Source organism: Anomaloglossus baeobatrachus, chromosome 12, assembly GCF_048569485.1.
Source record: "Anomaloglossus baeobatrachus isolate aAnoBae1 chromosome 12, aAnoBae1.hap1, whole genome shotgun sequence".
In the NCBI taxonomy this organism is placed as follows: domain Eukaryota; kingdom Metazoa; phylum Chordata; class Amphibia; order Anura; family Aromobatidae; genus Anomaloglossus; species Anomaloglossus baeobatrachus.
The window spans coordinates 47,195,556-47,222,392 of NC_134364.1; the positions used below are offsets into that span (position 1 = coordinate 47,195,556).

The 26,837-nt window shown below is 51.6% G+C and overlaps 1 protein-coding gene across 3 annotated transcripts in view; it reads right to left on the bottom strand.

Annotated features, from left to right (window-relative positions):
- The window catches only part of KIAA0586 (KIAA0586 ortholog), a 355,375-nt gene that overhangs the window by 211,917 nt on the left and 116,621 nt on the right, over positions 1-26,837 (bottom strand). For all 3 annotated transcript variants that reach the window (XM_075329931.1, XM_075329932.1, XM_075329930.1), the window contains exons 11-13: positions 3,339-3,377; positions 1,902-2,122; positions 1,745-1,817 (exon numbers count right to left, since the gene is read on the bottom strand). In XM_075329931.1, the coding sequence (XP_075186046.1) occupies positions 1,745-1,817; positions 1,902-2,122; positions 3,339-3,377 (333 nt within the window). The remainder of the gene's footprint in view (positions 1-1,744; positions 1,818-1,901; positions 2,123-3,338; positions 3,378-26,837) is intronic.

The window sequence follows — 26,837 nt, forward strand, 5'->3', positions numbered from 1 at the left end:
CAGCTGGAGAGAAATACAAAATATTAAGTCTATGGTCCGCACATTCCCCATCACAGTGTGGTGTACGGGCTAAATAGTAAGTATATGGTCCAGACATTCCTCATCACAGGAAGGTGTACAGGCTCAATAGTAAGTCTATAGTCCATACATTTCCCATCAAAGGGCAGTGTACGGGCTCAATAGTAAGGCGGGCTTTGCACACTGCGACATCGCAGCCCGATGCTGCGATGCCGAGTGCGATAGTGCCCGCCCCCGTCGCAGCAGCGATATGTGGTGATAGCTGGCGTAGCGAAAATTATCGCTACGCCAGCTTCACACACACACTCACCTGCCGTGCGACGTCCCTGTGGCCGGCGGCCCGCCTCCTTGTTAAGGGGGCGGGTCGTGCGGCGTCACTGTGACGTCACACGGCAGGCGGCCAATCGGAGCGGAGGGGCGGAGATGAGCAGGATGTAAACATCCTGCCCATCTCTTTCCTTCCGCATATCCTACGGAAGCCGCAGTGAGGCCGGTAGGAGATGTTCCTCGCTCCTGCGGCTTCACACACAGCGATGTGTGCTGCCGCAGGAGCGAGGAACAACATCGGACCGTCGCGTCAGCGTAATCATGGATTACGCCGACGCTGCACCGATGATACGATAACGACGCTTTTGCGCTCGTTAATCGTATCATCTAGGCTTTACACACTGCGATGTCGCATGCGATGCCGGAAGTGCGTCATTTTCAATTTGACCCCACCGACATCGCACCTGCGATGTCGCAGTGTGCAAAGTGCCCCTAAGTCTATGGTCCATACATTCCCCATCACAGGGCAGTGTACAGGCTCAATAGTAAGTTTATAGTCCATATATTCCTCATCACAGAGCGGTGTACAGGCTCAATAGTAAGTCTATGGTCCATACATTCCCCATCACAGGCCAGTGTACGGGCTCAATAGTAAGTCTATGGTCCATATACTCCCCATCACAGAGCGGTGTATGACCTTGTTAATGAGTACTGACACTGGAAAGCAGGGTGCTTGCCAGAAAATCCACTTAAGTATTGTAGCAGATTTATATTTTCCACAGATGTCAGTGCCCTTCTAGTGCGACTATCCCCGTACGATCATTCATCTACTGTACACAATTAGCTGACTATATCAATTCATTGATTAATGATCCTTCCCATTTGTCAGAAATCTCCACATCGTATGGCTTCCAGAAAACCATTCAAGGAGATGTATAGAAGGGGTCAAAGCCGCGCATCAGCCAACATGAAACTGAAGAGACGTTGATGAAGGATAACTTTCTATTTATTTCATCGGTCTACACGTTTCGAGGTCAGAGACCTCTTCTTCAGGACCAGGTACATCAACAAAAAACCTTTTTGTTGATGTACCTGGTCCTGAAGAAGAGGTCTCTGACCTCGAAATGCGTAGACCGATGAAATAAATAGAAAGTTATCCTTCATCAACGTCTCTTCAGTTTCATGTTGGCTGATGTGCGGCTTTAACCCCTTCTATACATCTCCTTGAATACTCTTCCACGTTGGGCTGCAGCAGACGCCATTATCCCATGCGTTATCAGTGGTTGTGACTTTCACAACCATACTAGGTGAGTGTGTATCTCGTATATGTTACACTTTTCTATCTGGTGTTAGACTATCAGTGCTTCTTGTTCTTAGATATTCCAGAAAACCATGCAAGGGAAAAGTCTTTCAATGAAATAGACCTAAAATGTTGCAGAAATGTTGGCGTAAAACAAACCTGAACTTCAGCGGTGATTTCGGTAATCATTGAATCCACCAGCTTCTGAAGTCGAATCTTCTCCGCTACATCACTGGGAAAAAAAATGTATAGGATTAGAAAAATCTATAACTATAGCAGAAAGACATAATAAGCACATTTGCCATAGGGATGTTACCTGTCTGTAGCCACGAAACTGATGAGGGTGTATCGGCGTGCCCAGTCATTGGCTCGGGCAACGGCCTCTAAATTGTCTTCCAGTACCTTCCTTTTGTTCTGCACGTCTCTTAGGATGCTCTCAGCGTCCTCAAACATTGACTTTGGGGGGTTTATGCCTTTTCTCCAGATGACGGGTGACTTAGATAGAGAAGTTGAAAGAAATGTAGACTTCCCCCTGGGCTAAAAGGCAAAATTTGTTATTTTAGTGGTGGATTATCTAACTTGATATTAGATCTAATTTGGCCAAAGTTGCCAATTTTGCCAAACACCCAACACCAGATTTCAGGGGGGAAAAGAAGAATTGGGCAGGTGAATCATAATTGGTCATTCCTTTTGCTCTAAAGGCGGCGTTACACGCTACGATTTATCTGACGATATGTAGTCAGAGTCACGGTTTTCATGACGCACTTCCGTCATCGTTAGCGATGTCGTTGCGTGTGACGCCTACGTGAGACTCCGAACGATCGCAAATAGGGTGAAAATCGTTGACACGTCGTTCAGTTTCAAAATATTGTTCGTCATTTGGAACGCAGCAGACATATTGCTACAAGCAGTAATAAAAAAGAGAAAAGGCTAGGCACTGCAAGCCCAGGTGTGTACTCACGAGGTTGTGGTTTTTCCTTGGATCACAGATCTCCAGCCGGTCCCTGTGGTGCTCAGCCAAGGTATAGAAATCCAATATGAGCTTCAAATAAGAAGGAATGGCGGCAACTCACTGGTGAACGTTAACGGCAATTTTTATTGCACAATCTGCAGCATTGTTACAATGTAACCAGGGAGGGGGGAGTGCAGGGGCGCCGGACGCCGGCCGTTTCGCACCGTAACAGGTGCTTCCACAGGTCTGAAATCAATTCAGACCTGTGGAAGCACCTGTTACGGTGCGAAACGGCCGTCGTCCGGCGCCCCTGCACTCCCCCCTCCCTGGTTACATTGTAACAATGCTGCAGATTGTGCAATAAAAATTGCCGTAGACATATTGCTACGTTTGACACCCTGACAACGACGAGCAACATCCACACGACCGCCTTGGTCAAACAATATATCGCTGAACGGTGTAGCATCGTTTGTGAGATGTGTACGTGTGACCGCTACAAAACGACCTATGAGCGATCTCGGCAAATCGTAACAACGATCTGGGCGTGTCACATCGCTAACGAGATCGCTAGCAATATCGTTGTGTGTAAAGCAGCCTTAAGGAAGATAAGTGGTTACCAGAAGAGTCTGGCATTGTTTACTCCCCTCGTCCTACTGAGAACACATGCACGCTCAGACAGGCAGATTGTACATGTGTATGGGTGAGGATTATACTCAGTACAGATATCTGTAGCTCGAACACTCATGTGGAGCCAAAAAACATGTACCCTTATGAAATATAATGCACAAAAAAAGAACTTACCCGAAGTTCAGCTTCTTGAATTTTCCACTGCCTTGCATCCTTAAAGAAAATGGGGACAGATTAAACATTTTGGAAATAAAATGCAATCGAACCCTGGATCTTATTCATGGAGTCATTACAGATTATGGAACCCATGGAGCGATTAGCTCGAATGCAATGTATTACTTATCCTGTACATGTTACCGCCTGGATTACAGTCCGGAGCTGCACTCACACTTCTGTCAATAGTCATTTGAAATGGTCAATAAACTAATGATCAGATCTATCCCCAGCATTTTAGTGGAGCTCTAGTAGCTTAATGGACGTTAGAATCTCTATTTCTGATGTACACAGTACTTTGTACTCTTTTTTTAGCGAACTTGGAGCAGATACTGAACAAAGAACGCTGAGTGATTTCAGCTCTGAAGGTCCAAAATATTACTATGCCATGCAGCAAAAAAATCATTGTTCAGTTTTCCTTAGAAGGCTTTACAACGAATATGTTGAACTCATACTTAGGCATTCAATATATTCATGGGCAGCATGCTTTCCTGGGCCTTCTTGAACTTAAAGGGAACTTGTCACCAGATTTGGGGCCTATAAGCTGCGGCCACCACCAGTGGGCTATTGTATACAGCATTCTAACATGCTGTATATAAGAGCCCAGGCCGCTGTGTAGAACATAAAAAACACTTTATAATACTTACCTAAATGGTCGCTGCGGTGGAGTTGGGCGGCCTTATGGGCGTCTCCGTTGTCCGGTGCCAGTGCCTCCTCTTTCGGCCATCTTCGTCCTCTTTCTGAAGCCTGTGTGCATGATGTGTCTACGTCATACACAGTCGCCGGTCCCGTGCAGGCGCACTACAATACTTTGATCTGCCCTGCTCAGGACCGGAATGCCGGCGAGTGTGGATGATGTAGAAAGCGTCATGCACCGCGGCTAGAGAAGAAGGAGCACAAAGATGGTTGAAAGAGGCGGCATCGGCACCGAAGAACGGAGATGCCCATATGACCCAACTCCACCGCAGCGCAACCGTTAGGTGAGTATTATAAAGTGATTTTTATGTTCTACATAGCGGCCTGGACTCTTATATACAGCATATATACAGCATACAGCATTTTAATAAGAGCCCAGTGGTGGTGGCCGCAGCTTATAGGCCCCAAATCTGCTGACAGGTTCCCTTAAAAAGTTTATTCTCATCTTCATAAATGAATGTTGTTGTAAACAAAAGCAACTTTGCCATTTACTGCTTTCTAAAATCTTCAGCCATTATTCAGATATTAACACTTGTTTACAGCATGTTGCTATGGAGACCGACCACCACTGCTAGACCGGAGAACATTCTCAGTGTTTACAACTTCTTTTATATGCAACTAGTAAGCACCGTTTTGAAGCTGGAGCGCACCGTTACCTCCTAATCTCAGTCAACTTTAAAGCAGTTCTTACACATTAGACAGGAGCGGTGGTCGGTCTCCAAGGCAACGAATTGTAAACAAAAGTGTTAATATCTCAGGTGCGGTTGAAAATTTTAATAAGCCGTAAATTGCAAAAGTGCATTTTTTAACAAGAAAAATTAACTGGAAACATCCATCTATGAAGCTGGGAATGAACCTATAAAAAGATGATGCAAGTGCAGATTCAATCAACAATACAGAAGCTGCTTAAATGGGTTGTCCACAACAAATCAGACATTGGGAAGAAGTGAGAACTGCAGATGCTCTCGCACTTCCTCCGGATGTATTGATTTCTCCAAAGGAGGAGACAGTGAAGTCAGTACTAATTGACTGCAGGGATCACATAACACAGCAATGTCATGCAAGCCCTGGGAGAGCCAGTACTGACATTGGCACCAGAGGTGAGTATAAGTGTTATTTTACTGTTAGGGAAAATAGGGATTAAAAAGAGGTTTAACAAGTGGGGGTCACCCCCTTTAAAAGGAAATCTGTCAGCAATATATTCTCTAAGCAAACAGAGACCGTGCTGAATTTACGACATGCCTATTTTGTCACAGTTTGTTACCTTGTGGAGATTTTTGCTCTTTTGGCCACGTGGTAGTCAGACTGCAAATGGACTGGTGGGTGTATGGCGCAAGAGCAGTCTATAGCTCCTCTTCACTTCCCCCTACCTAGAGATGCCATCAACTGGTTGATTGACAATGGAGACAGTCTCTTCTGCAAAACTGCCCCTTTGCTTCTGACCAAAATCTCATAGATGTACTGCTCTTCTCTTTGGCTGGTGCATGCACAGCATGGTACTATGTGAATCCAGAATCCTTAGGTCTTGCATCGCAGCATGAACCAGGCAAAAGGAGAGCGGTGCATGCGCGGGATTTCATCAAGGAGCAGAAGCAAGTCACGCAGCAGAGAGTGTCACCGGGCGGGGAGAAGGGAAGAAGACCCATGGACACTAGTACAGGTAAACAAAAAAAACAGTTTGTATGTCACGGAGAAAAAGATCCAGACACAATGTGTATTGTTCCAATTGCTGCACATTGCTCTATCCTGCACAACCGCTGCTTGCCAAGAGACAATGTTGCCGACAGGTTCTCTTTAAGACTTGGCCTTGTGTAGGGTTGTAACGTTAAAGGTCTTGTCCAGTTTTGAGAGCAAAGTTTGTACTCACTCTGTGTGACTGGAGACTTCTGAATCCTGACAGTGTGCGGTGTGCCTGCAATCATGATTCCCCGTTATTACGGATGCAAGAGAGCAGTCACATGTCTGCATATGTGCGATTTGCATACTTATGTTACGGCCGGGGCTACACGGGTACTACTGTGATCCTCGCATGACACTCGGCTCACGCTGGTAGTACAGAGGCAGCAAAGTGTCACTGCGACTTAGGTCCGATCATGCGATCAGACCACAGCTGCGGTGGGCGGGCCGGCGCTGAGGAGGAGAGAACCGGTGCTGAGGAGGGGCGGGCAGGCACTGAGGGGCGGGCAGGCACTGAGGAGGGGCGGGCAAGCGCCGAAGACGGGTGGGCCGGCGCTGAGGAGAGGCGGGCCGGCGCCGAGGAGGGGAGGGCAGGCGCCGAGGAGGGGAGGGCAGGCGCCGAGGAGGGGAGGGCAGGCGCCGAGGAGGGGAGGGCAGGCGCCGAGGAGGGGAGGGCCGGCGCCGAGGAGGGGAGGGAGGGATTTATCTCCCTCTCTCCTCCGTTGCCAGCTACTGCCATTCACGCCCTGCACTCGCATTACACCGGTGTACCGCGAGTGCAGTGCGATGTTTCTCTCGTCCCATAGACTTGAATGGGTGCGAGAGAAAGAGGATCGCAATGCACCCGCAGCATGCTGCAACGGTTTTCTCGGTCCGATTAAGGCTGAGAAAACAATCGCTCAGGGGAGCGGCCCCATAGAGTAATATTGGTCCGAGTGGAATGCGGTGTTTTATTGCATTCCACTCGCTCCGATTTTCATGCCGTGTGATTAAGGCCTAACATATTGACTAGATGCATTAATTTTCTCTCAATTCACTTCTATTGGTTCTGAACTTTGCAGTCATGTAGACTGAATACAGATTCTGATCTCATGTCTGCCAAATCCACTGCTAGAGATCAGTACAAATGTGTTTTCTGGGCTGTTTAGGTACATTTGTTCTATATGCAAAATTGGATTTACAGCTAGATAGGTATATAATAAATAGAGTAAAGAAAACGTATCAAAAAAGTCTCAAAAATCGTGTTCATGAGGCTGGGACTACACAACGACCTTAACCACGACACTTATGACATGACCAAAGTTTGATAGGTGTCCCTGCAACTTTGCACAGCAATGCAAGTGAATGCTGCAGCAGAGCCTCTGTACATTGTCTATCTAAGTTCTCACTGCATCTCTGCTTTCACACTCCCTTGTTTGTACTAGGACATAGCAGCAGGGAGGAGGTTGCACATAGATCTCCATAATGTGGACAGGGGCGAAAGCATATACAGTTTCATGGAAGGTACAGGGTACAGAAAATGGGAGTAAAGAAAAGGAGGAAAGTGAATAAAAAGGAAATATTGCAGGATTGAAGCTGTGTTGACTCATGAACTAATCAAGGACACACGTAGGTGGCATATCCAGCCTATATTACTGAGAGAGACACTCCCTGCCAGAAGAGAATAATTATAAGCTTTAACAAGCTGTAAACTGTATATCAGGGGATATAAAAATGAATAAAGGAATAAAGATTGCAGACTGAAACTTAGTGCATTTCATAAAGTGATGGCACATCGCTAGGTTATGTCATGATTCTATGAAGGATGAATCTTTGAGCTCTGGAATTCACCCAAAACCGAGACTGAAGGACAAGATGTTACAACCCTCTTTTATGTTTATCCCTTTGCAAAGTGGGGTCTCAGTTATTTAAAATGATAAAAAATGGTTTAGAGAAAACGGGTTAAATGCTGCTCTAAAAACCACAAATCCAGGACATATGATGAATTCCTTTTTCTTTATTTTCACAGGTCAACGCGTTTCAAAGACATCTCCGTCTTCTTCATCAGGACAAACGTAAAAGGAACGGCATAGCACATGTTACATGCAAGGGGTACATATATAGACCTGAAAAAGGTGCCACGTTTACAAAGATTACGTCAGTTCTCCCATGACTAAGGGCGGCTTTGCACGTTGCAACATCGCACATGCGATGTCGGTGGGGTCAAATCGAAAGTGACACACTTCCGGCGTCACTTTCGAGATCATAGTGTGTAAATGCTAGATGATACGATTAACGAGCGCAAAAGCGTCGTTATCGTATCATCGTTGCAGGCTCCGACTTTTTCATAATTATGCTGCAGCGACAGGTACGATGTTGTTCCTCGTTCCTGCGGCAGCACACATCGCTGTGTATAATGCCGCAGGAGCGAGGAAAATCAGCTTACCTGCTGCCGGCGGCTATGCGGAAGGAAGGAGGTGGGCGGGATGTTAACATCCTGCTCATCTCCGCCCCTCCGCAGCTATTGGCCGCCTGCCGTGTGACGTCGCTATGACACCGCACGACCCGCCCCCTTAGGAAGGAGGCGGGTCGCCAGCCAGAGCGACGGTCGCAGAGCAGGTGAGTGCATGTGAAGCTGGCGTAGCGATAATTTTCGCTACGCCAGCTATCACAAGATATCGTACCTGTGACGGGGGCGGGGACTATCGCGTGCGACATCGCAGCATCGGCTTGCGATGTCGCAACGTGCAAAGCCCGCCTAAGAGTCACGTGGGATGGGCAGGAACATGTGGAAAGAAAAAAAAGAGAAAAAAAGAGAAAAGAAAGAAGAAAAAAAGGAAGGCAGCAATAAAAAAAAAAAAGGAGGAGAAAGGAGAGAAAAAAGAAAGAGGGGAGAAAAAGGGGGGTGGGAAAAAAAATAAAAAACATAACTCATATATTAAATAAAAATGATGACATTTCATAACTTTCCCAAATTCCTATGAAAAGAAGGGAATTTTGTTTACTTACCGTAAATTCCTTTTCTTCTAGCTCCTATTGGGAGACCCAGACAATTGGGTGTATAGCTTCTGCCTCCGGAGGCCACACAAAGTATTACACTGAAAAGTGTAACCCCTCCCCTCTGCCTATACACCCTCCCGTGCATCACGGGCTCCTCAGTTTTGGTGCAAAAGCAGGAAGGAGGAAACTTATAAATTGGTCTAAGGTAAATTCAATCCGAAGGATGTTCGGAGAACTGAAACCATAACCAAAAGAACAATTCAACATGAACAACATGTGTACACAAAAGAACAACCAGCCCGAAGGGAACAGGGGCGGGTGCTGGGTCTCCCAATAGGAGCTAGAAGAAAAGGAATTTCTTTGTCGCTCCATTGGGAGACCCAGACAATTGGGTGTATAGCTATTGCCTCTGGAGGCCACACAAAGTATTACACTTAAAAGTGTAAGGCCCCTCCCCTTCTGGCTATACACCCCCAGTGGGATCACTGGCTCACCAGTTTTGTGCTTTGTGCGAAGGAGGCAACACATCCACCCATAGCTCCACTTTTTAGTCAGCAGCAGCTGCTGACTATGTCGGATGGAAGAAAAGAGGACACATATAGTGTCCCCAGCATGCTCCCTTCTCACCCCACTGTGTCGGAGGTGTTTGTAAGGTTGAGGTACCCATTGCGGGTACGGCGGCAGGAGCCCACATGCTGATTCCTTCCCCATCCCTTTTTACAGGGCTCTGGGTGAAGTGGGATTTACCGGTCTCCAGGCACTGAGACCGTGCTCCATCTACAGCCCCTGGAGAAGATGCTGGATGGAGCGGAGTACATCAGGGACATGGCCCTGCTTCCTCAAGGTACTCTGTGTCCCCGTGCATTTGGCGCTCACACCGCAGCATGCTGGGTGTTGTAGTGCGCCAGGGGACATCAGCGCTGCGGCGCCTGTGCCATGGCCTCATTCAGCCTCGCTGAAGCAGGCTCATTTATGGGAACTGGTCGCGCCGGCCGCTGGGACTGCGGCGCGGCTGGCACTTGTAGTGCGCCGGGGACTTCAGCGCGGCCTGCGCTTTTACGGCGGCCGCGCTGATAACTAGAGTCCCCGGCTTTTGCGGCCTGTTTCCGTTCGTTCCCGCCCCCAGACCTGCCAGTCAGGAGAGGGGCGGGACGCTGGCCGCTTCCAGTAATCGGTCGCGCCGGCCGCTGGCAGCGGCGCGGCTGGCACTTGTGGTGCGCCGGGGACTTCAGCGCGGCCCGCGCTTTTACGGCGGCCGCGCTGATAACTAGAGTCCCCGGCTTTTGCGGCCTGCTTCCGTTCGTTCCCGCCCCCAGACCTGCCAGTCAGGAGAGGGGCGGGACGCTGGCCACTTTTATGAATCGGTCGCGCCGGCCGCTGGAACGGCGGCGCGGCTGGCACTTGTGGTGCGCCGGGGACTTCAGCGCGGCCCGCGCTTTTACGGCGGCCGCGCTGTTAACTCGAGTCCCCGGCTTCTGGGCCTAATCTCCCTTCGTTACCGCCCACAGCCCTGACAGTCAGGGTAGGGGCGTGACGCTGCATAGAGCAGCGCTGAGAGCTGGAGTATGTTTTGCATACTCCACCCCTCTCACTGTGTGCACTGTGAATCCGGATTCCCGCACTTTCTCAGGCACGCCCACGGCTTCCTTCTCTACAAGGACGCTGGCAGCCATTAGTGCAGTTTCTGTACGATACAGAGACAAGTGTGGAAGACCCTGGCATTCTGATAGTCACACAATCGCTGTAACAGGCGTTAAGCAGCACCTGTGGTGCTAACTCCACTAGTGCAGAAGTGCACTTATAGATATGCTTGTACTATATACATTGCACTGTTTGGTCGCACGTTGTATATACCCTCCTGGATTAGGCGGAGGAGTTATCAGCATATTCTCTGTGTAAAACAAAAGTGCAGAACCACATGTTTTTCTATACAGCTGGTACAGCATGTACGGCTATACGGCCGGCAGGTCACATAGACTCCCATTATATGCACTAATGGCCAGGGGATGAGGACGGTGTCTGCAGTATTTACTGACAGTTTTTCTGAGACTATGGCTATGATACTAGAAGCCTAGCAGTCCGGACATGTCTCTCACAATATGGGCACTGTTGAATCACTGATCCATGGCCCCCCTCAGTGTGAATAACTAACAGGCATCCCAGAGTCACGGCTCTGCAAGGACGTCAGTCCCAGACAGCCTAAGTGGGCTCGCTATCAGCGGCCTCGGTTTCTCAGGGTCCTAACAGAAGGGCTCGCTGTGTAATGAGGCGGAAGTAGCGGCTCAGGATTCTGATCCTGAGACCGCTCTCAATCTGGATACACCTGATTGTGACGCCATAGTAAATAATCTTATAGCGTCCATCTATAGAATGTGGGTTATTTCTCACAGCTCCTCCAGTGGAGGAGTCAGCTTCATGTATTTTTCTGGACCACTCTGCCTTCAGAGAGGCAGTCCAGGAACACCACGCTTATCCAGATATGCGCTTCCCCAAACGGCTTAGGATACATGTTATCCCTGTCCCCTGACTTGGTCAAGGACTGGACCCAATGTCCCGAGCGGCATCCTCCAATCTCTAGGCTTGTAGCTAGATCCATAGTTGCAGTGGGAGATGGAACTGCAAAATCAAAGATGCTGCTGACAGACAGATGGATCTCTGGTCGAAAGCCATCTATGAGGCTGTCGGCGTTGGCTCCGGCTTTCTCTCCCTTGGGGCACTCCAAGCTATTTCAGCTTGCCTTACACAGATTGATACGGTTACACGTACATCTGTGCCGCAGGTGGCATCCTTAACCTCTCAAATGTCTGCATTTGTTTCTTACGCGATTCAGGTTGTCCTGGACTCTGTGTACCGTGCGGCGGTAGCCTCCGCTACTCCGTGTTTTTAAGCAGAGCCTGGTCTACGCGTTAAGTGAATGGAAGGCAGATCTGCTTCCAAAAAAGGTTGCCTAACCAGTTGCCTTTCTCTGCTGACCGACTGTTTGGTGAGCGTTGGATGTAACCATTAAACAGTCCAGAGGTAAGGATTCATCCTTTCCTCAGCCCGGACACAACAAACCCCAACAGAGCAAGAGGCAGTCGGGGTTTTCGGTTTTTTCGAGGCTCGGGCAGGTCCCTTTTTTCCTCGTCCAATGTGGACTCAAAAGGATTAGAGGAGCTAAGATTCTTAGCGGGCTCAGTCTCGCCCCAAAAAAGCGACAGTCTGAAAACCCACTTCCAAGGCGGCTTCCTCATGACTTGCGGCCTCGGTCGGTAGCAGGCTCTCCCGCCTTGGCGATATTTAGCTGCCATAGGTCAATGACACCTCCCGGCCGGGCCGCTGCTCTTCTGCAAACAGGGTGCACTCTATAGGCAGAAAGAGTGATGTCCCCCGTTCCTCTTCAGGAACAAGGTCACGGTTTACCCCAAATTCTTTGCGGTACCTATAACAACGGGCCGTTCCGTCCCGTTCTGGATCTAAAAATGCTCAGCAAGCTCGTGGACACCAGGCGGTTCCGGATGGAATCCCTCCGCCATGTCATCGCCTCAAGGTCCCAAGGATATTTCCTAGCATCGTTAGGCATCAAGGATGCTTATCCACACGTGCCGATTGATCCAGAGCACTAGCGTTTCTACGCTTCGTTATAGGAAACGAACACCTTCTGTTCGTAGCTCTACCTTCCGGCTAGCGACAGTCCAACTGGTCTTCGCCAAGGTCAGGGCAGCAGTAGTCACAGTCCTGCACTCTCAGGGTCACTCTGTGGTCCCGTATTTAGACGATCTACTTGTCAAGGCACTCTCTTAGGAAACATGCCAACTCTGCCCGAACGTTGCGCTGGAGACTCTCTAGAGTTTTGGGTGGATCATCAACTTTTTAAAGTCAGATCCGACCCCGACCCTATCGATAACATATCTAGGCATAGAGTTTCTTACTCTCTCAGCGATAGTGAAGCTGCCGCTAGACAAACAGCATTCCTACGGGCTGCAAGCTCTTCTTTAAGAACCAGTCGCACACATTGAGACGCCTCATGCACTTCCTACGTAAGATGGTAGCAATGGAGGCAGTTCCTTTCGCGCAGTTTTACTGCGTCCACTACAATGGGACATTCTCCGCCAATGGGTCAAGGAGTCGACGTCCCTCAACAGAGTCGTCGTTCTTTCTCAGGCGGCCAAGGAATCTCTACGGTGGTGGCTTCTTCTCACCTCTTGGTCAAAAGGAAGGTCCTTTCTATCCCCGTCCTGGGCGATAGTTACGACAGACGCGAGTCTATCAGGGTGGGGAGCAGTTTTTTCTCCACTACAGCGCTCAGGGTACGTGGACTCAGCAAGAGTCCACTCTTCAGATCAATGTTCTTGACACAGAGCAGTGTATCTTGCCCTACAAACCTTCCAACAGCAATTGGAAAGCAAGCATATCCGACTTCAGTCGGACAGCTCCACAGCGGTGGCATACATCAACCACCAAGGAAGAACGCGCAACCGGCAAGCCTTCCAGGAAGTCCGGCAGGTTTGATGTGGGTGGATGACACGGCATCCACCATATCCACAATTCACATCCCAAGTGTGGAAACTAGGAAGCTGACTTTCTAAGTCGCTGAGGTGTGGCCGAAAGAGTATGGTCTCCTCACCCGGACGGGTTTCAGGAGATCTGGCGCCGCTGACAGAGGCCGGACGTCGATCTAATGGCGTCACGGCACAACAACAATGTGCCAGCTTCATGGCACGGTTTCACAATCATCGAGCTCTGGCGGCAAACGCCTTAGTTCAGCATTGGTCGCAGTTCCAGCTCCCTTAGGTGCCATCTCTGGCATTGTTGCCCAGAGTACTGCGCTAGATCAAGACCGACTGCGGCCGCGCCATCCTCGTCGCTACAAATTGGCCGAGGATGTTGTGGTACTCGGTTCTGTGGTGCCTCACGGTAGGCTAACCGGGGGCACTACCAGACCAATCAGACTGGCTGTCTCAAGGGCCATTCTTCCATTTGGATTCTACGGCTCTCAACCGGATGGTGTGGCATTGAGTCCTGGAACCTAGTGTCGTTAGGATTACCTCTGGACGTGGTTGCCACCATGAGACAGGCTAGCATACCAACGTCCGCCAAGATTGACCACAGGACGTGGAAGATGTTCCTATCTCGGTGCTCGGCGCAGGGTGTTTCTCCCTGGCCGGTTGCATCGTCTATGTTTCCTTCCTTCCTGCAATCTAGGTAGGAAAATGGGTTGTCGCTCAGTTCCCTTTAGGGACAAGTCTCAGCGCTATCTGTATTTTTTTCAGAAACGACGACTTCCTCAGGTACGCACGTTACGTTCCTACGGGGAGTTTGTCTTCTCAGCACTCCGTACAAGCGGCTGTTTGAGCCCTGAGATCTGAACAAGGTTCTAATTGCTCTCCAGATGCCGCCTTTCGAGCCTTTGAAGGATGTCTCCCTTCCCGTTTTTCACGGGAAGTGGCCTTCTACTAACGTTCTCGTCTCTTAGGAGAGTTTCCGAGCTAGCAACGCTCTTATACAAACTCTCTTCCTGGTCCTTCACCAGGACAGGGTAGTTCTGCGTCCGGTTCCGGAATTTCTCCCTAAGGTGGTATCCCATTTTCATATCAATCAGGATATCACCTCACCTTCTTTGTGTCCTCGTCCAGTCCATCAATTTCAGAAAGATTTGCATCTGTTGGTTCTGGTGAGAGCACTCAGGTTCTACTTCCCGCATGGCGCTCCTGCGCCACCCGGATGCACTCTTTGTCCTTGTCGCTGGTCGGCGTAAACAGTCGCAAGCTTCCAGATCCACCCTTGCTCGGGGGATCGAGAAACCAATTCTTGAAACCTACAGTTCTACTGGGCTTCTGGTTCTCTCAAGGCCGAAGGCCCATTCTACCAGAGCCGTGGGTGCATCCTGGGCATTACGGCACCAGGCTGCGGCTCAGCAGGTGTGTCAGGCACCCACCTGGTCGAGTCTACTTACTTTTACCAAGCATTATCAGATGCATACCTACGCTTCGGCAGACGCCAGCCTAGGTAGATAAGTCATTCAGGCGGCGGTTGGCCACCTGTAGGAGAGGGCCGTTTGACGGCCCTATCATGAGGTATTCTTTTACCCACCCAGGGATTGCTTTTGGACATCCCAATTGTCTGGGTCTCCCAATGGAGCGACAAAGAAGAAGGGAATTTTGTTTACTTACCGTAAATTCCTTTTCTTCTAGCTCCAATTGGGAGACCCAGCACCCGCCCTGTTTTCTCGGGGTTTTTCTGTTTTTTCGGGTACACATGTTGTTCATGTGGTATGGTTCAGTTCTCCGATGTTTCCTCGGATTGAATTGGTCTTTAAACCAGTTATTGGCTTTCCTCCTTCTTGCTTTGGCACTAAAACTGGTGAGCCAGTGATCCCACTGGGGGTGTATAGCCAGAAGGGGAGGGGCCTTACACTTTTAAGTGTAATACTTTGTGTGGCCTCCAGAGGCAATAGCTATACACCCAATTGTCTGGGTCTCCCAATTGGAGCTAGAAGAAAAGGAATTTACGGTAAGTAAACAAAATTCCCTTCTTACGGTAAGTAAACAAAATTCCCTTCTTCTTTGTCGCTCCATTGGGAGACCCAGACAATTGGGACATCCAAAAGCAGTCCCTGGGTGGGTAAAAGAATACCTCAATAAAAGAAAGCCGAAAACGACCCCTTCCTACAGGTGGGCAACCGCCGCCTGAAGGACTCGCCTACCTAGACTGGTATCTGCGGAAGCATAGGTATGCACTTGATAGTGTTTTGTGAAGGTGTGCAGACTAGACCAGGTAGCTGCCTGACACACCTGCTGAGCCGTAGCCCGGTGTCGCAATGCCCAGGACGCACCCACGGCTCTGGTAGAATGGGCTTTCAGGCCCGAAGGAAGAGGAAGCCCCGAAGAACGGTAGGCTTCAAGAATCGGTTCCTTGATCCATCGAGCCAAAGTTGACTTGGAAGCCTGCGAACCCTTACGCTGGCCAGCGATCAGGACAAAGAGCGCATCTGAACGGCGCAGGGGCGCCGTGCGAGACACGTAGAGCCGGAGTGCTCTCACTAGATCTAATGAATGCAAATCCTTTTCACACTGGTGAACTGGATGAGGGCAAAATGATGGTAAGGAGATATCCTGATTGAGATGAAAAGGAGATACCACCTTAGGGAGAAACTCCGGGACAGGACGCAGAACCACCTTATTCTGGTGAAAAACCAGGAAAGGGGATTTGCATGACAGCGCTGCAAGCTCCGACACTCTTCGGAGTGAGGTAATTGCCACAAGAAATGCCACCTTCTGCCAAAGACGTGATAAAGAGACATCCCTCAGCGGCTCGAAAGGTGGTTTTTGAAGAGCCATTAACACCCTGTTAAGGTCCCAGGGTTCCAGCGGACGCTTGTAGGGTGGAACTATGTGGCAAACTCCCTGCAGGAACGTGCGGACCTGCGGAAGCCTTGCCAGGCGCTTTTGAAAAAATACTGAGAGCGCCGATACTTGTCCCTTGAGAGAGCCGAGTGACAAACCCTTGTCCATTCCGGATTGAAGGAATGAAAGAAAAATAGGTAAGGCAAAAGGCCAGGGAGTAAAACCCTTATCAGAGCACCAGGACAAGAAGATCCGCCACGACCTGTAATAGATCTTGGCGGACGTTGGTTTCCTGGCCTGTCTCATAGTGGCAATGACATCCTGAGATAAACCCGACGACGCTAGGAGCCAGGACTCAATGGCCACACAGTCAGGTTGCGGGCCGCAGAATTCAGATGGAAAAACGGCCCTTGTGACAGCAGGTCTGTGCGGTCTGGAAGCGCCCACGGCTGACCCACCGTGAGATGCCACAGATCCGGGTACCACGACCGCCTCGGCCAATCTGGAGCGACGAGAATGGCGCGACGACAGTCGGATCTGATCTTGCGTAACACTCTGGGCAACATCGCCAGAGGAGGAAACACATAAGGGAGTCGAAACTGCCACCAATCCTGAACTAACGCGTCCGCCGCCAGAGCTCTGTGATCTTGAGACCGTGCCATGAAGGCCAGGACCTTGTTGTTGTGCCGTGACGCCATGAGATCGACGTCCGGCGTTCCCCAGCGGCGACAGATCTCTCGAAACACGTCTGGGTGAAGAGACCATTCCCCCGCATCCATGCCCTGACGACTGAGAAAATCTGCTTCCCAGTTTTCTACGCCCGGGATGTGAACTGCGGAGATGGTGGAGGCTGTGGCTTCCGCCCACAGCAGAATCCGCCGGACTTCCTGGAAGGCTTGACGGCTGCGCGTGCCGCCCTGGTGGTTGATGTACGCGACCGCCGTGGCGTTGTCCGACTGTATGCGGATCTGCCTGCCCTCCAGCCACCGATGGAACGCCTTTAGGGCTAGATACACTGCCCTTATCTCCAGAACATTGATCTGAAGGGAAGACTCTATCGGAGTCCAGGTTCCCTGAGCCCTGTGGTGGAGAAAAACTGCTCCCCACCCTGACAGGCTCGCGTCCGTCGTGACCACAGCCCAGGATGGGGGCAGGAAGGATTTTCCCTGCGATAGAGAAGTGGGAAGAAGCCACTACTGAAGAGAGGTTTTGGCTGCAAGGGAAAGAGAGACGTTCCTGTCGAGGGACGTCGACCTCCTGTCCCATTTGCGGAGAATGTCCCATTGGAGTGGGCGCAGATGGAACTGCGCGAAGGGCACTGCCTCCATTGCTGCCACCATCTTCCCCAGGAAGTGCATGAGGCTCCTCAAGGGGTGTGACTGACCCCGAAGAAGAGATTGCACCCCTGTCTGCAGCGAAAGCTGTTTGTCCAGCGGTAGCTTGACTACCGCTGAGTGAGTATGAAACTCCATCCCGAGGTAAGTCAGTGAATGGGTCGGTGTCAACTTGGACTTTGGGAAGTTGATGAGCCACCCGAACTGCTGGAGAGTCGCCAGAGCGGTTGACACGCCACCCGGGAGGGTGCCCTGACTAGGAGATCGTCTAAGTAAGGGATCACCGAGTGTCACTGAGAGTGTAGGACCGCCACAACGGATGCCATGACCTTGGTGAAGACCCGTGGGGCTGTCGCCAGGCCGAAAGGCAGTGCCACGAACTGAAGGTGTTCGTCCCCGATGGCGAAACGCAGGAAGCGTTGATGTTCGGGTGCGATCGGCACATGGAGATAAGCATCCTTGATGTCGATTGATGCTAGGAAGTCTCCTTGTGACATCGAAGCGATGACCGAGCGGAGAGATTCCATCCGAAACCTTCTGGTGCTCACATGCCTGTTGAGCAGTTTGAGGTCCAGAACGGGACGGAATGATCCGTCCTTCTTTGGCACCACGAACAAGTTGGAGTAGAAGCCGTGACCATGTTCCTGAGGGGGAACGGGAATCACCACTCCTTCTGTCTTCAGAACGCCCACAGCCTGAAAACGTGCGCTGGCCCGAGATGGGGGCGGAGATGTTCTGAAAAAACGAGTCGGAGGACGAGAGCTGAACTCTATCCTGTAACCGTGAGACAGAATGTCTCTCACCCATCGGTCTTGGACATGTGGCCACCAGGCGTCACAAAAGCGGGAGAGCCTGCCACCGACCGAGGATGCGGTTCGGGGAGGCCGAAAGTCATGAGGAGGCCGCCTTGGAGGCAGTGCCTCCGGCGGTTTTTTGGGGGCGTGACTTAGAACGCCACGCATAGGAGTTCCTCTGGCCTTTCTCTGGCCTGTTGGACGAGGAGGATTGGGACTTGGCTGAGGGCTGAAAGGACCGAAACCTCGGTTGTATTTTCCGTTGCTGAGGTCTCTTCGGTTTGGACTGGGGTAAGGACGAGTCCTTTCCCTTGGATTCCTTAATAATTTCATCCAATCGTTCGCCAAACAATCGGTCGCCAGAAAACGGCAAACCGGTTAAGAACTTCTTGGAAGCAGAGTCTGCCTTCCATTCGCGTAGCCACATGGCCCTGCGGACTGCCACCGAATTAGCGGATGCTACCGCTGTACGGCTAGCAGAGTCCAGGACGGCGTTCATGGCGTAGGACGAAAAAGCCGACGCCTGAGAAGTCAAAGACGCAACTTGCGGAGCAGAGGTACGTGTGACCGCATTAATCTCAGACAGACAAGCTGAGATAGCTTGGAGTGCCCACACGGCTGCAAAGGCCGGGGCAAAAGACGCGCCCGTGGCCTCATAGATGGACTTCACCAGGAGCTCTATCTGCCTGTCAGTGGCATCCTTGAGCGATGAGCCATCTGCAACTGATACTACAGATCTAGCCGCCAGTCTAGAGACTGGAGGATCCACCTTGGGACATTGAGCCCAACCCTTAACTACGTCAGAGGGGAAGGGGTAACGTGTGTCATTAAGGCGCTTAGTAAAGCGCTTGTCCGGAAATGCTCTGTGCTTCTGGACAGCATCTCTGAAGTTAGAGTGATCGAAAAACGCACTCCGTGTACGTTTGGGAAACCTAAACTGGTGTTTCTCCTGCTGCGAAGCCGACTCCTCTATAGGTGGAGGTGGGGGAGAAAGATCTAGCACCTGGTTGATGGACGATATAAGATCATTTACTAAGGCGTCCCCCTCAGGTGTATCAAGATTGAGGGCAACGTCAGGGTCAGAGCCCTGAGCTGCGACGTCCGCCTCGTCCTCCAGAGAGTCCTCAAGCTGAGACCCCGAGCAGCGTGAGGAAGTCGGGGAAGATTCCCAGCGAGCCCGCTTAGCCGGTCTGGGACTGTGGTCCGTGCAGGAGTCCTCCACGTGAGACCTAGGGGCCACCCCAGGAGCACGCTGCGGCGCAGACCAAGAGGGGCCTGGAGGCGATGATCCAACAGTGCCCGGGGCCTGTGTAAGGACCGGTCTGGACTGCAAGGCTTCTAGTAGCTTGGCAGACCATTTGTCCATAGACTGAGCCATGGATTGTGAAAGCGACTCAGAGAGTTTCTCAGCAAAAACTGCAAACTCTGTCCCTGCCGCCTGGACAGTGGAAGCAGGAGGGTCTGCCTGATCCGAGGGGCCCACTAGTGACCGAGGCTTCGGCTGAGCAAGTGCAACAGGGGTCGAGCATTGCTCACAGTGAGGGTAGGTGGAACCCGCAGGTAACATAGCCCCACAAGAGGTACAGGTTGCAAAAAAACCCTTTGCCTTAGCGCCCTTGCTCCTTGTGGACGACATGCTGTTGTCTCCTAGGAGAGTGATCACTGAGGGTATATAGCCAAAAGTAAACAACCCGGCCGAACAGAGAAAATATATACAAATATATATATATATATATATATATATATATATATATATATACACTCCGGCACCCTAGGGGGACCAGCACCGGGTGACCGGTGTGGCTTACCGACCGCCCAAAGCGGAGTGTGTGTCCACCAGATTCCCTGCCTTAGGTCTCCCAGAGCTGCAGAGCTCGTTCCTGAAATCCTCCACCGGCAGAATGTGTGTAAAGATGGCTGCCGGAGCTCTCAGGGGAGGAGGGAGCCGTGGGCGGCGACTAGTAAAGTGCGGGAATCTGGGGCCCCACAGTGATCAGTGAGGGGGGGGGAGGAAACCTAAAGTATGCTCCAGCCCTCACTGCCGACGTCAGGTCGACCGTCCCGCCCTTACCCCTGACTGGCAGGCCCGGGGGCGGGAGTTATGGTACTAGGCCGCAATGAAGCCGGGGACTAAATTTAATACCGCGGCCGACAAACAGGCTCGGTCGGCGCGGAAGTCCCGGTCTTCACAAACCAGCAGCTGCTGCAGCGTCTGTGAAACAAGCGCTCCATGCACAGTCCCCCCATGGGGACACAGAGTACCTTTAGATGCAGGGCCCTGTCCCTGAGGATACATAGACTCCTGTCCGGCAGATTCCCACAGGGGCTGCGGAGGGAGCCCGGTCCCAGTGAATGGATGACCGGTCAGGATCCCACTTCTCCCAGAGCCTCTAAGGGATGGTGAAGGAAAAACGGCATGTGGCTCCAGCCTCTGTACCCGCAATGGGTACCTCAACCTTAACAGCACCGCCGACGTAGTGGGGTGAGAAGGGAGCATGCCGGGGGCCCTGTGGGGGCCCTCTTTTCTTCCAACCGATAAAATCAGCAGCTGCTGCTGACTAAAATGGGAATGCATGAGTGGATGTGTGCCTCCTTCCACACAAAGCATAAAACTGAGGAGCCCGTGATGCACGGGAGGGTGTATAGGCAGAGGGGAGGGGTTACACTTTTCAGTGTAATACTTTGTGTGGCCTCCGGAGGCAGAAGCTATACACCCAATTGTCTGGGTCTCCCAATGGAGCGACAAAGAAAAAAAATCTTTTTTGTTTGAGTCAATTTTTGAAATAGAAAATAGTGTAACATGTAAATGCAAAGAAGGGAATTTTGTTTACTTACCGTAAATTCCTTTTCTTCTAGCTCCAATTGGGAGACCCAGACAATTGGGGTGTATAGCTATGCCTCCGGAGGCCACACAAAGTATTACACTAAAAGTGTAACGCCCCTCCCCTTCAGCCTATACACCCCCCGTGCTGCCACGGGCTCATCAGTTTTGGTGCAAAAGCCCGAAGGAGGAAAAAATTATAAACTGGTTTAAAGTAAATTCAATCCGAAGGAATATCGGAGAACTGAAACCATTTAACATGAACAACATGTGTTATACAAAAACAGGGGCGGGTGCTGGGTCTCCCAATTGGAGCTAGAAGAAAAGGAATTTACGGTAAGTAAACAAAATTCCCTTCTTCTTTGTCGCTCCTTATTGGGAGACCCAGACAATTGGGACGTCCAAAAGCAGTCCCTGGGTGGGTAAATAATACCTCATAATAGAGCCGTAACGGCTCCGTCCTACAGGTGGGCAACTGCCGCCTGAAGGACTCGCCTACCTAGGCTGGCATCTGCCGAAGCATAGGTATGCACCTGAGTGTTTCGTGAAAGTGTGCAGGCTCGACCAGGTAGCTGCCTGACACACCTGCTGAGCCGTAGCCTGGTGTCGCAAGGCCCAGGACGCTCCCACGGCCCTGGTAGAATGGGCCTTCAGTCCTGAGGGAACCGGAAGCCCCGAGGAACGGTAAGCTTCGAGAATTGGTTCCTTGATCCACCGAGCCAGGGTTGACTTGGAAGCTTGTGTCCCTTTACGCTGGCCAGCGACAAGGACAAAGAGTGCATCCGAGCGGCGCAGGGGCGCCGTACGAGAAATGTAGAGTCTGAGTGCTCTCACCAGATCTAACAAGTGCAAATCCTTTTCACATTGGTGAACTGGATGAGGACAAAACGAGGGTAAGGAGATGTCCTGATTGGGATGAAAAGGGGATACCACCTTAGGGAGGAATTCCGGAACCGGACGCATTCAGATGGAAAAACGGCCCTTGAGACAGCAAATCTGGTCGGTCTGGCAGTGCCCACGGTTCGCCGACCGTGAGATGCCACAGATCCGGGTACCACGACCTCCTCGGCCAGTCTGGAGCGACGAGGATGACGCGGCGGCGGTCGGCCCTGATCTTGCGTAACACTCTGGGCAACAGTGCCAGAGGAGGAAACACATAAGGAAGCCGAAACTGCGACCAATCCTGAACTAAGGCGTCTGCCGCCAGAGCTCTGTGATCGTGAGATCGAGCCATGAATGCCGTGACCTTGTTGTTGTGCCGGGACGCCATTAGGTCGACGTCCGGCATCCCCCAGCGGCAACAGATCTCCTGAAACACGTCCGGGTGAAGGGACCATTCCCCTGCGTCCATGCCCTGGCGACTGAGAAAGTCTGCTTCCCAGTTTTCTACGCCCGGGATGTGAACTGCGGATATGGTGGATGCTGTGGCTTCCACCCACAGCAGAATCCGCCGGACTTCCTGGAAGGCTTGCCGACTGCGTGTCCCACCTTGGTGGTTGATGTAAGCCACCGCTGTGGAGTTGTCCGACTGAATTCGGATCTGCTTGCCTTCCAGCCACTGCTGGAACACTTTTAGGGCAAGATACACTGCCCTGATCTCCAGAACATTGATCTGAAGTGAGGACTCTTGCTGAGTCCACGTACCCTGAGCCCTGTGGTGGAGAAAAACTGCTCCCCACCCTGACAGACTCGCGTCCGTCGTGACCACCGCCCAGGATGGGGGTAGGAAGGATTTCCCCTTCGATAATGAGGTGGGAAGAAGCCACCACCGAAGGGAAGCTTTGGTTGCCTGAGAGAGGGAGACGTTCCTGTCTAGGGACGTCGGCATCCTGTCCCACTTGCGTAGGATGTCCCATTGAAGTGGACGCAGGTGAAACTGCGCGAAAGGGACTGCTTCCATTGCTGCCACCATCTTCCCCAGGAAGTGCATGAGGCGCCTCAAAGGGTGTGACCGACCTTGAAGGAGAGATTGCACCCCTGTCTGTAGTGAACGCTGTTTGTCCAGCGGAAGCTTCACTATCGCTGGAAGAGTATGAAACTCCATGCCAAGATATGTCAGCGATTGGACCGGTGTCAGATTTGACTTTGGAAAATTGATGATCCACCCGAAACTCTGGAGAATCTCCAGAGTAACGTTGATGCTGTGTTAGCATGCCTCTTGAGAGGGTGCCTTGACCAGCAGATCGTCTAAGTAAGGTATCACTGAGTGACCCTGAGAGTGGAGGACCGCAACTACTGTAGCCATGACCTTGGTGAAAACCCTTGGGGCTGTCGCCAGGCCGAACGGCAGTACCGCGAACTGAAGGTGTTCGTCTCCTATGGCGAAGCGCAAGAAGCGCTGATGCTCTGGAGCAATTGGTACGTGGAGATAAGCATCCTTGATATCGATCGATGCTAGGAAATCTCCTTGGGACATTGAGGCGATGACGGAGCGGAGGGATTCCATCCGGAACCGCCTGGTCCTTACGTGTTTGTTGAGCAGTTTTAGGTCCAAAACAGGACGGAAGGACCCGTCCTTCTTTGGAACCACAAACAGGTTGGAGTAGAAACAGTGACCCTGTTGCTGAAGAGGAACCGGGACCACCACTCCTTCTGCCTTCAGAATGCCCACCGCCTGTAGAAGAGCCTCGGCTCGCTCGGGAGGCGGAGATGTTCTGAAGAATCGAGTCGGAGGACGAGAGCTGAACTCTATCCTGTAACCGTGAGACAAAATGTCTCTCACCCAACGGTCTTTTACTTGTGGCAGCCAGGTGTCGCAAAAGCGGGAGAGCCTGCCACTGACCGAGGATGCGGTGTGAGGAGGCCGTAAGTCATGAGGAAGCCGCCTTAGTAGCGGCACCCCCGGCGGTCTTTTTAGGGCGTGATTTAGACCGCCATGCGTCGGAGTTCCTCTGATCCTTCTGCGGCCTTTTGGACGAGGAGAATTGGGACCTGCCCGCACCCCGAAAGGACCGAAACCTCGACTGTCCCCTCCTCTGTTGGGGTGTTTTTGGTTTGGCCTGGGGTAAGGATGTTTCCTTTCCCTTGGATTGTTTGATGATTTCATCCAATCTCTCACCAAACAAACGGTCGCCAGAAAATGGCAATCCAGTTAAGCACTTTTTTGGAAGACGAATCTGCCTTCCATTCCCGCAGCCACAAGGCCCTGCGTATTGCCACCGAATTGTCGGCTGCAACCGCCGTACGGCTCGCAGAGTCCAGGACAGCATTAATAGCGTAGGACGCAAATGCCGACGTTTGAGAGGTTATGGACGCCACCTGCAGCGCAGACGTACGTGTGAGTGCGTCAATTTGCGCCTGACCAGCTGAGATAGCTTGGAGTGCCCATACGGCTGCGAATGCTGGAGCAAAAGACGCGCCGATAGCTTCATAGATGGATTTCAACCAGAGCTCCATCTGTCTGTCAGTGGCATCCTTGAGTGAAGCTCCATCTTCCACTGCAACTATGGATCTAGCCGCCAGTCTGGAGATTGGAGGATCCACCTTGGGACACTGAGTCCAGCCCTTGACCACGTCAGGGGGGAAAGGGTAACGTGTATCCTTAAGGCGCTTGGAAAAACGCTTATCTGGACAAGCTCGGTGTTTCTGGACTGCCTCTCTGAAGTCAGAGTGGTCCAGAAACATACTCTTTGTACGCTTGGGAAACCTGAAACGGAATTTCTCCTGCTGAGAGGCTGACTCCTCCACTGGAGGAGCTGAGGGAGCAATATCCAACATTTCATTGATGGACGCAATAAGATCATTCACTATGGCGTCCCCATCAGGAGTATCAAGGTTGAGAGCGGCTTCAGGATCAGAATCCTGATCAGCTACCTCCGCTTCATCATACAGAGAGTCCTCTCGCTGAGACCCTGAACATTGTGATGATGTCGAGGGGATATCATAGCGAGCTCGCTTAATCGGTCTGGGGCTGCGGTCCGTGTCAGAGACCTCACCCTGGGATCCATGAGACACCCCGGGAGGACATTGCTGTTCCAACTGAGGGGGACCAGGGGGCAATGATTCCACAGTGCCCCTGGCTTGAGATGCCGGCCTGGACTGCAAGGCTTCTAATATCTTAGCCATAGTCTCAGAAAGTCTTTCAGTAAAAACTGCAAACTCCGTCCCTGTCACCTGGACAGTGTTAACAGGTGGTTCTCCCTGGGCCACCCTTAGCAGAGGCTCCGGCTGAGAAAGTGCCACAGGGGCCGAGCATTGCACACAATGAGGGTCAGTGGAACCTGCCGGCAGTATAGCCGTACATGCTGCACAGGCAGCATAGTAAGTCTGTGCTTTGGCACCCTTGCTATTTGTGGACGACATGCTGTTGTCTCCTCTGAGCAATACAGGAGGGTATATAGACAAAAATCAACAGTGCACCATACAGTGTAAAGTATAGTCTATAATCATGTAATCTATAAGTACACTTCTGCACTAGTGGGGCCAGCACCACAGGTGCTGCTTACCGCCTGCGCAAAGCGGTTGTGTGGGCACCAGAAATCCTGCCTGGGTCTCCCTGAGCTTGTCTCTCCTCTCCAGCGTTAGCAGAGCTGAGAGGAATGGCTGCCGGCGTCCTGAGGAGAGGAGGGAGCCGTGGGCGTGACCCAGAAAAGTGCGGGAACTGGTGCCCCACTGTGTAGAGTGAGGGGGGTGGAGTATGCAAAGCATGCTCCAGCCCTCAGTGCTGCCGTCCTGTACAGCGTCCCGCCCTTCCCCTGACTGGCAGGGCTGGGGGCGGGAAGAAAACGAGACTAGGCCGCAAAAGCCGGGGACTCGAGTTATAAGCGCGGCCGCCGTATAAGCGCGGTCGGCGCGGAAGTCCCCGGCGCACTAACAGTCCCAGCCGCGCCGCAGTGATAACCATGGCAGCGGCGGTCAGCGCGGCAGTCCCCCTACACGAACACACTCAGCGATGCTGAAGTGTGTAATGGCACAAACGCAGCCAGCGCTGCTGTCCCCGGTGCACTAGCACACCCAGCAATGCTGGAGTGTTGCTGTGCGCGGTCCCCACGGGGACACAGAGTACCTCAAAGTAGCAGGGCCATGTCCCTGAACGATACTCGGCTCCTATCCAGCATGGTCCTCAGGAGCTGTGGATGGAGCACGGTCTCCTGTGCCTGGAGACCGAAAGGATCCCACTTCACCCAGAGCCCTAAGGGGGATGGGGAAGGAAAGCAGCATGTGGGCTCCAGCCTCCGTACCCGCAATGGATACCTCAACCTTAACAACACCGCCGACAAGAGTGGGGTGAGAAGGGAGCATGCTGGGGGCCCTGTTATGGGCCCTCTTTTCTTCCATCCGACATAGTCAGCAGCTGCTGCTGACTAAGCTGTGGAGCTATGCGTGCATGTCTGACCTCCTTCGCACAAAGCATAAAAACTGATGAGCCCGTGGCAGCACGGGGGGTGTATAGGCTGAAGGGGAGGGGCGTTACACTTTTAGTGTAATACTTTGTGTGGCCTCCGGAGGCATAGCTATACACCCCAATTGTCTGGGTCTCCCAATAAGGAGCGACAAAGAAATGGAAAATTGCATCGGGGCTGCTGCTTACCACCATTCTATTTACATTGTGCCTTTAAGGAGTTGTGCCTGTCACAACAGCAGCAGGTGAGTACCTGTCCCATTCCCTGCGTTAATCCTATATTGGGTAAAACCCTATGTGGGCTTCTTTTCCACAGTTTTTCAGCTACTTATTCACAGTGTATGGAGCTGCACAGTGGCTGGTCCCTTCATTTGAAGGAGATGGGCTATCTGGAGAGCCGGGTGGCTAAGAACAAAGATTTGCGGGGAAAATTCAAATAGGTTGACCACTTGGCCTATGCTTAGGATAAGTCATCAATGTCTGATCGGCTGGG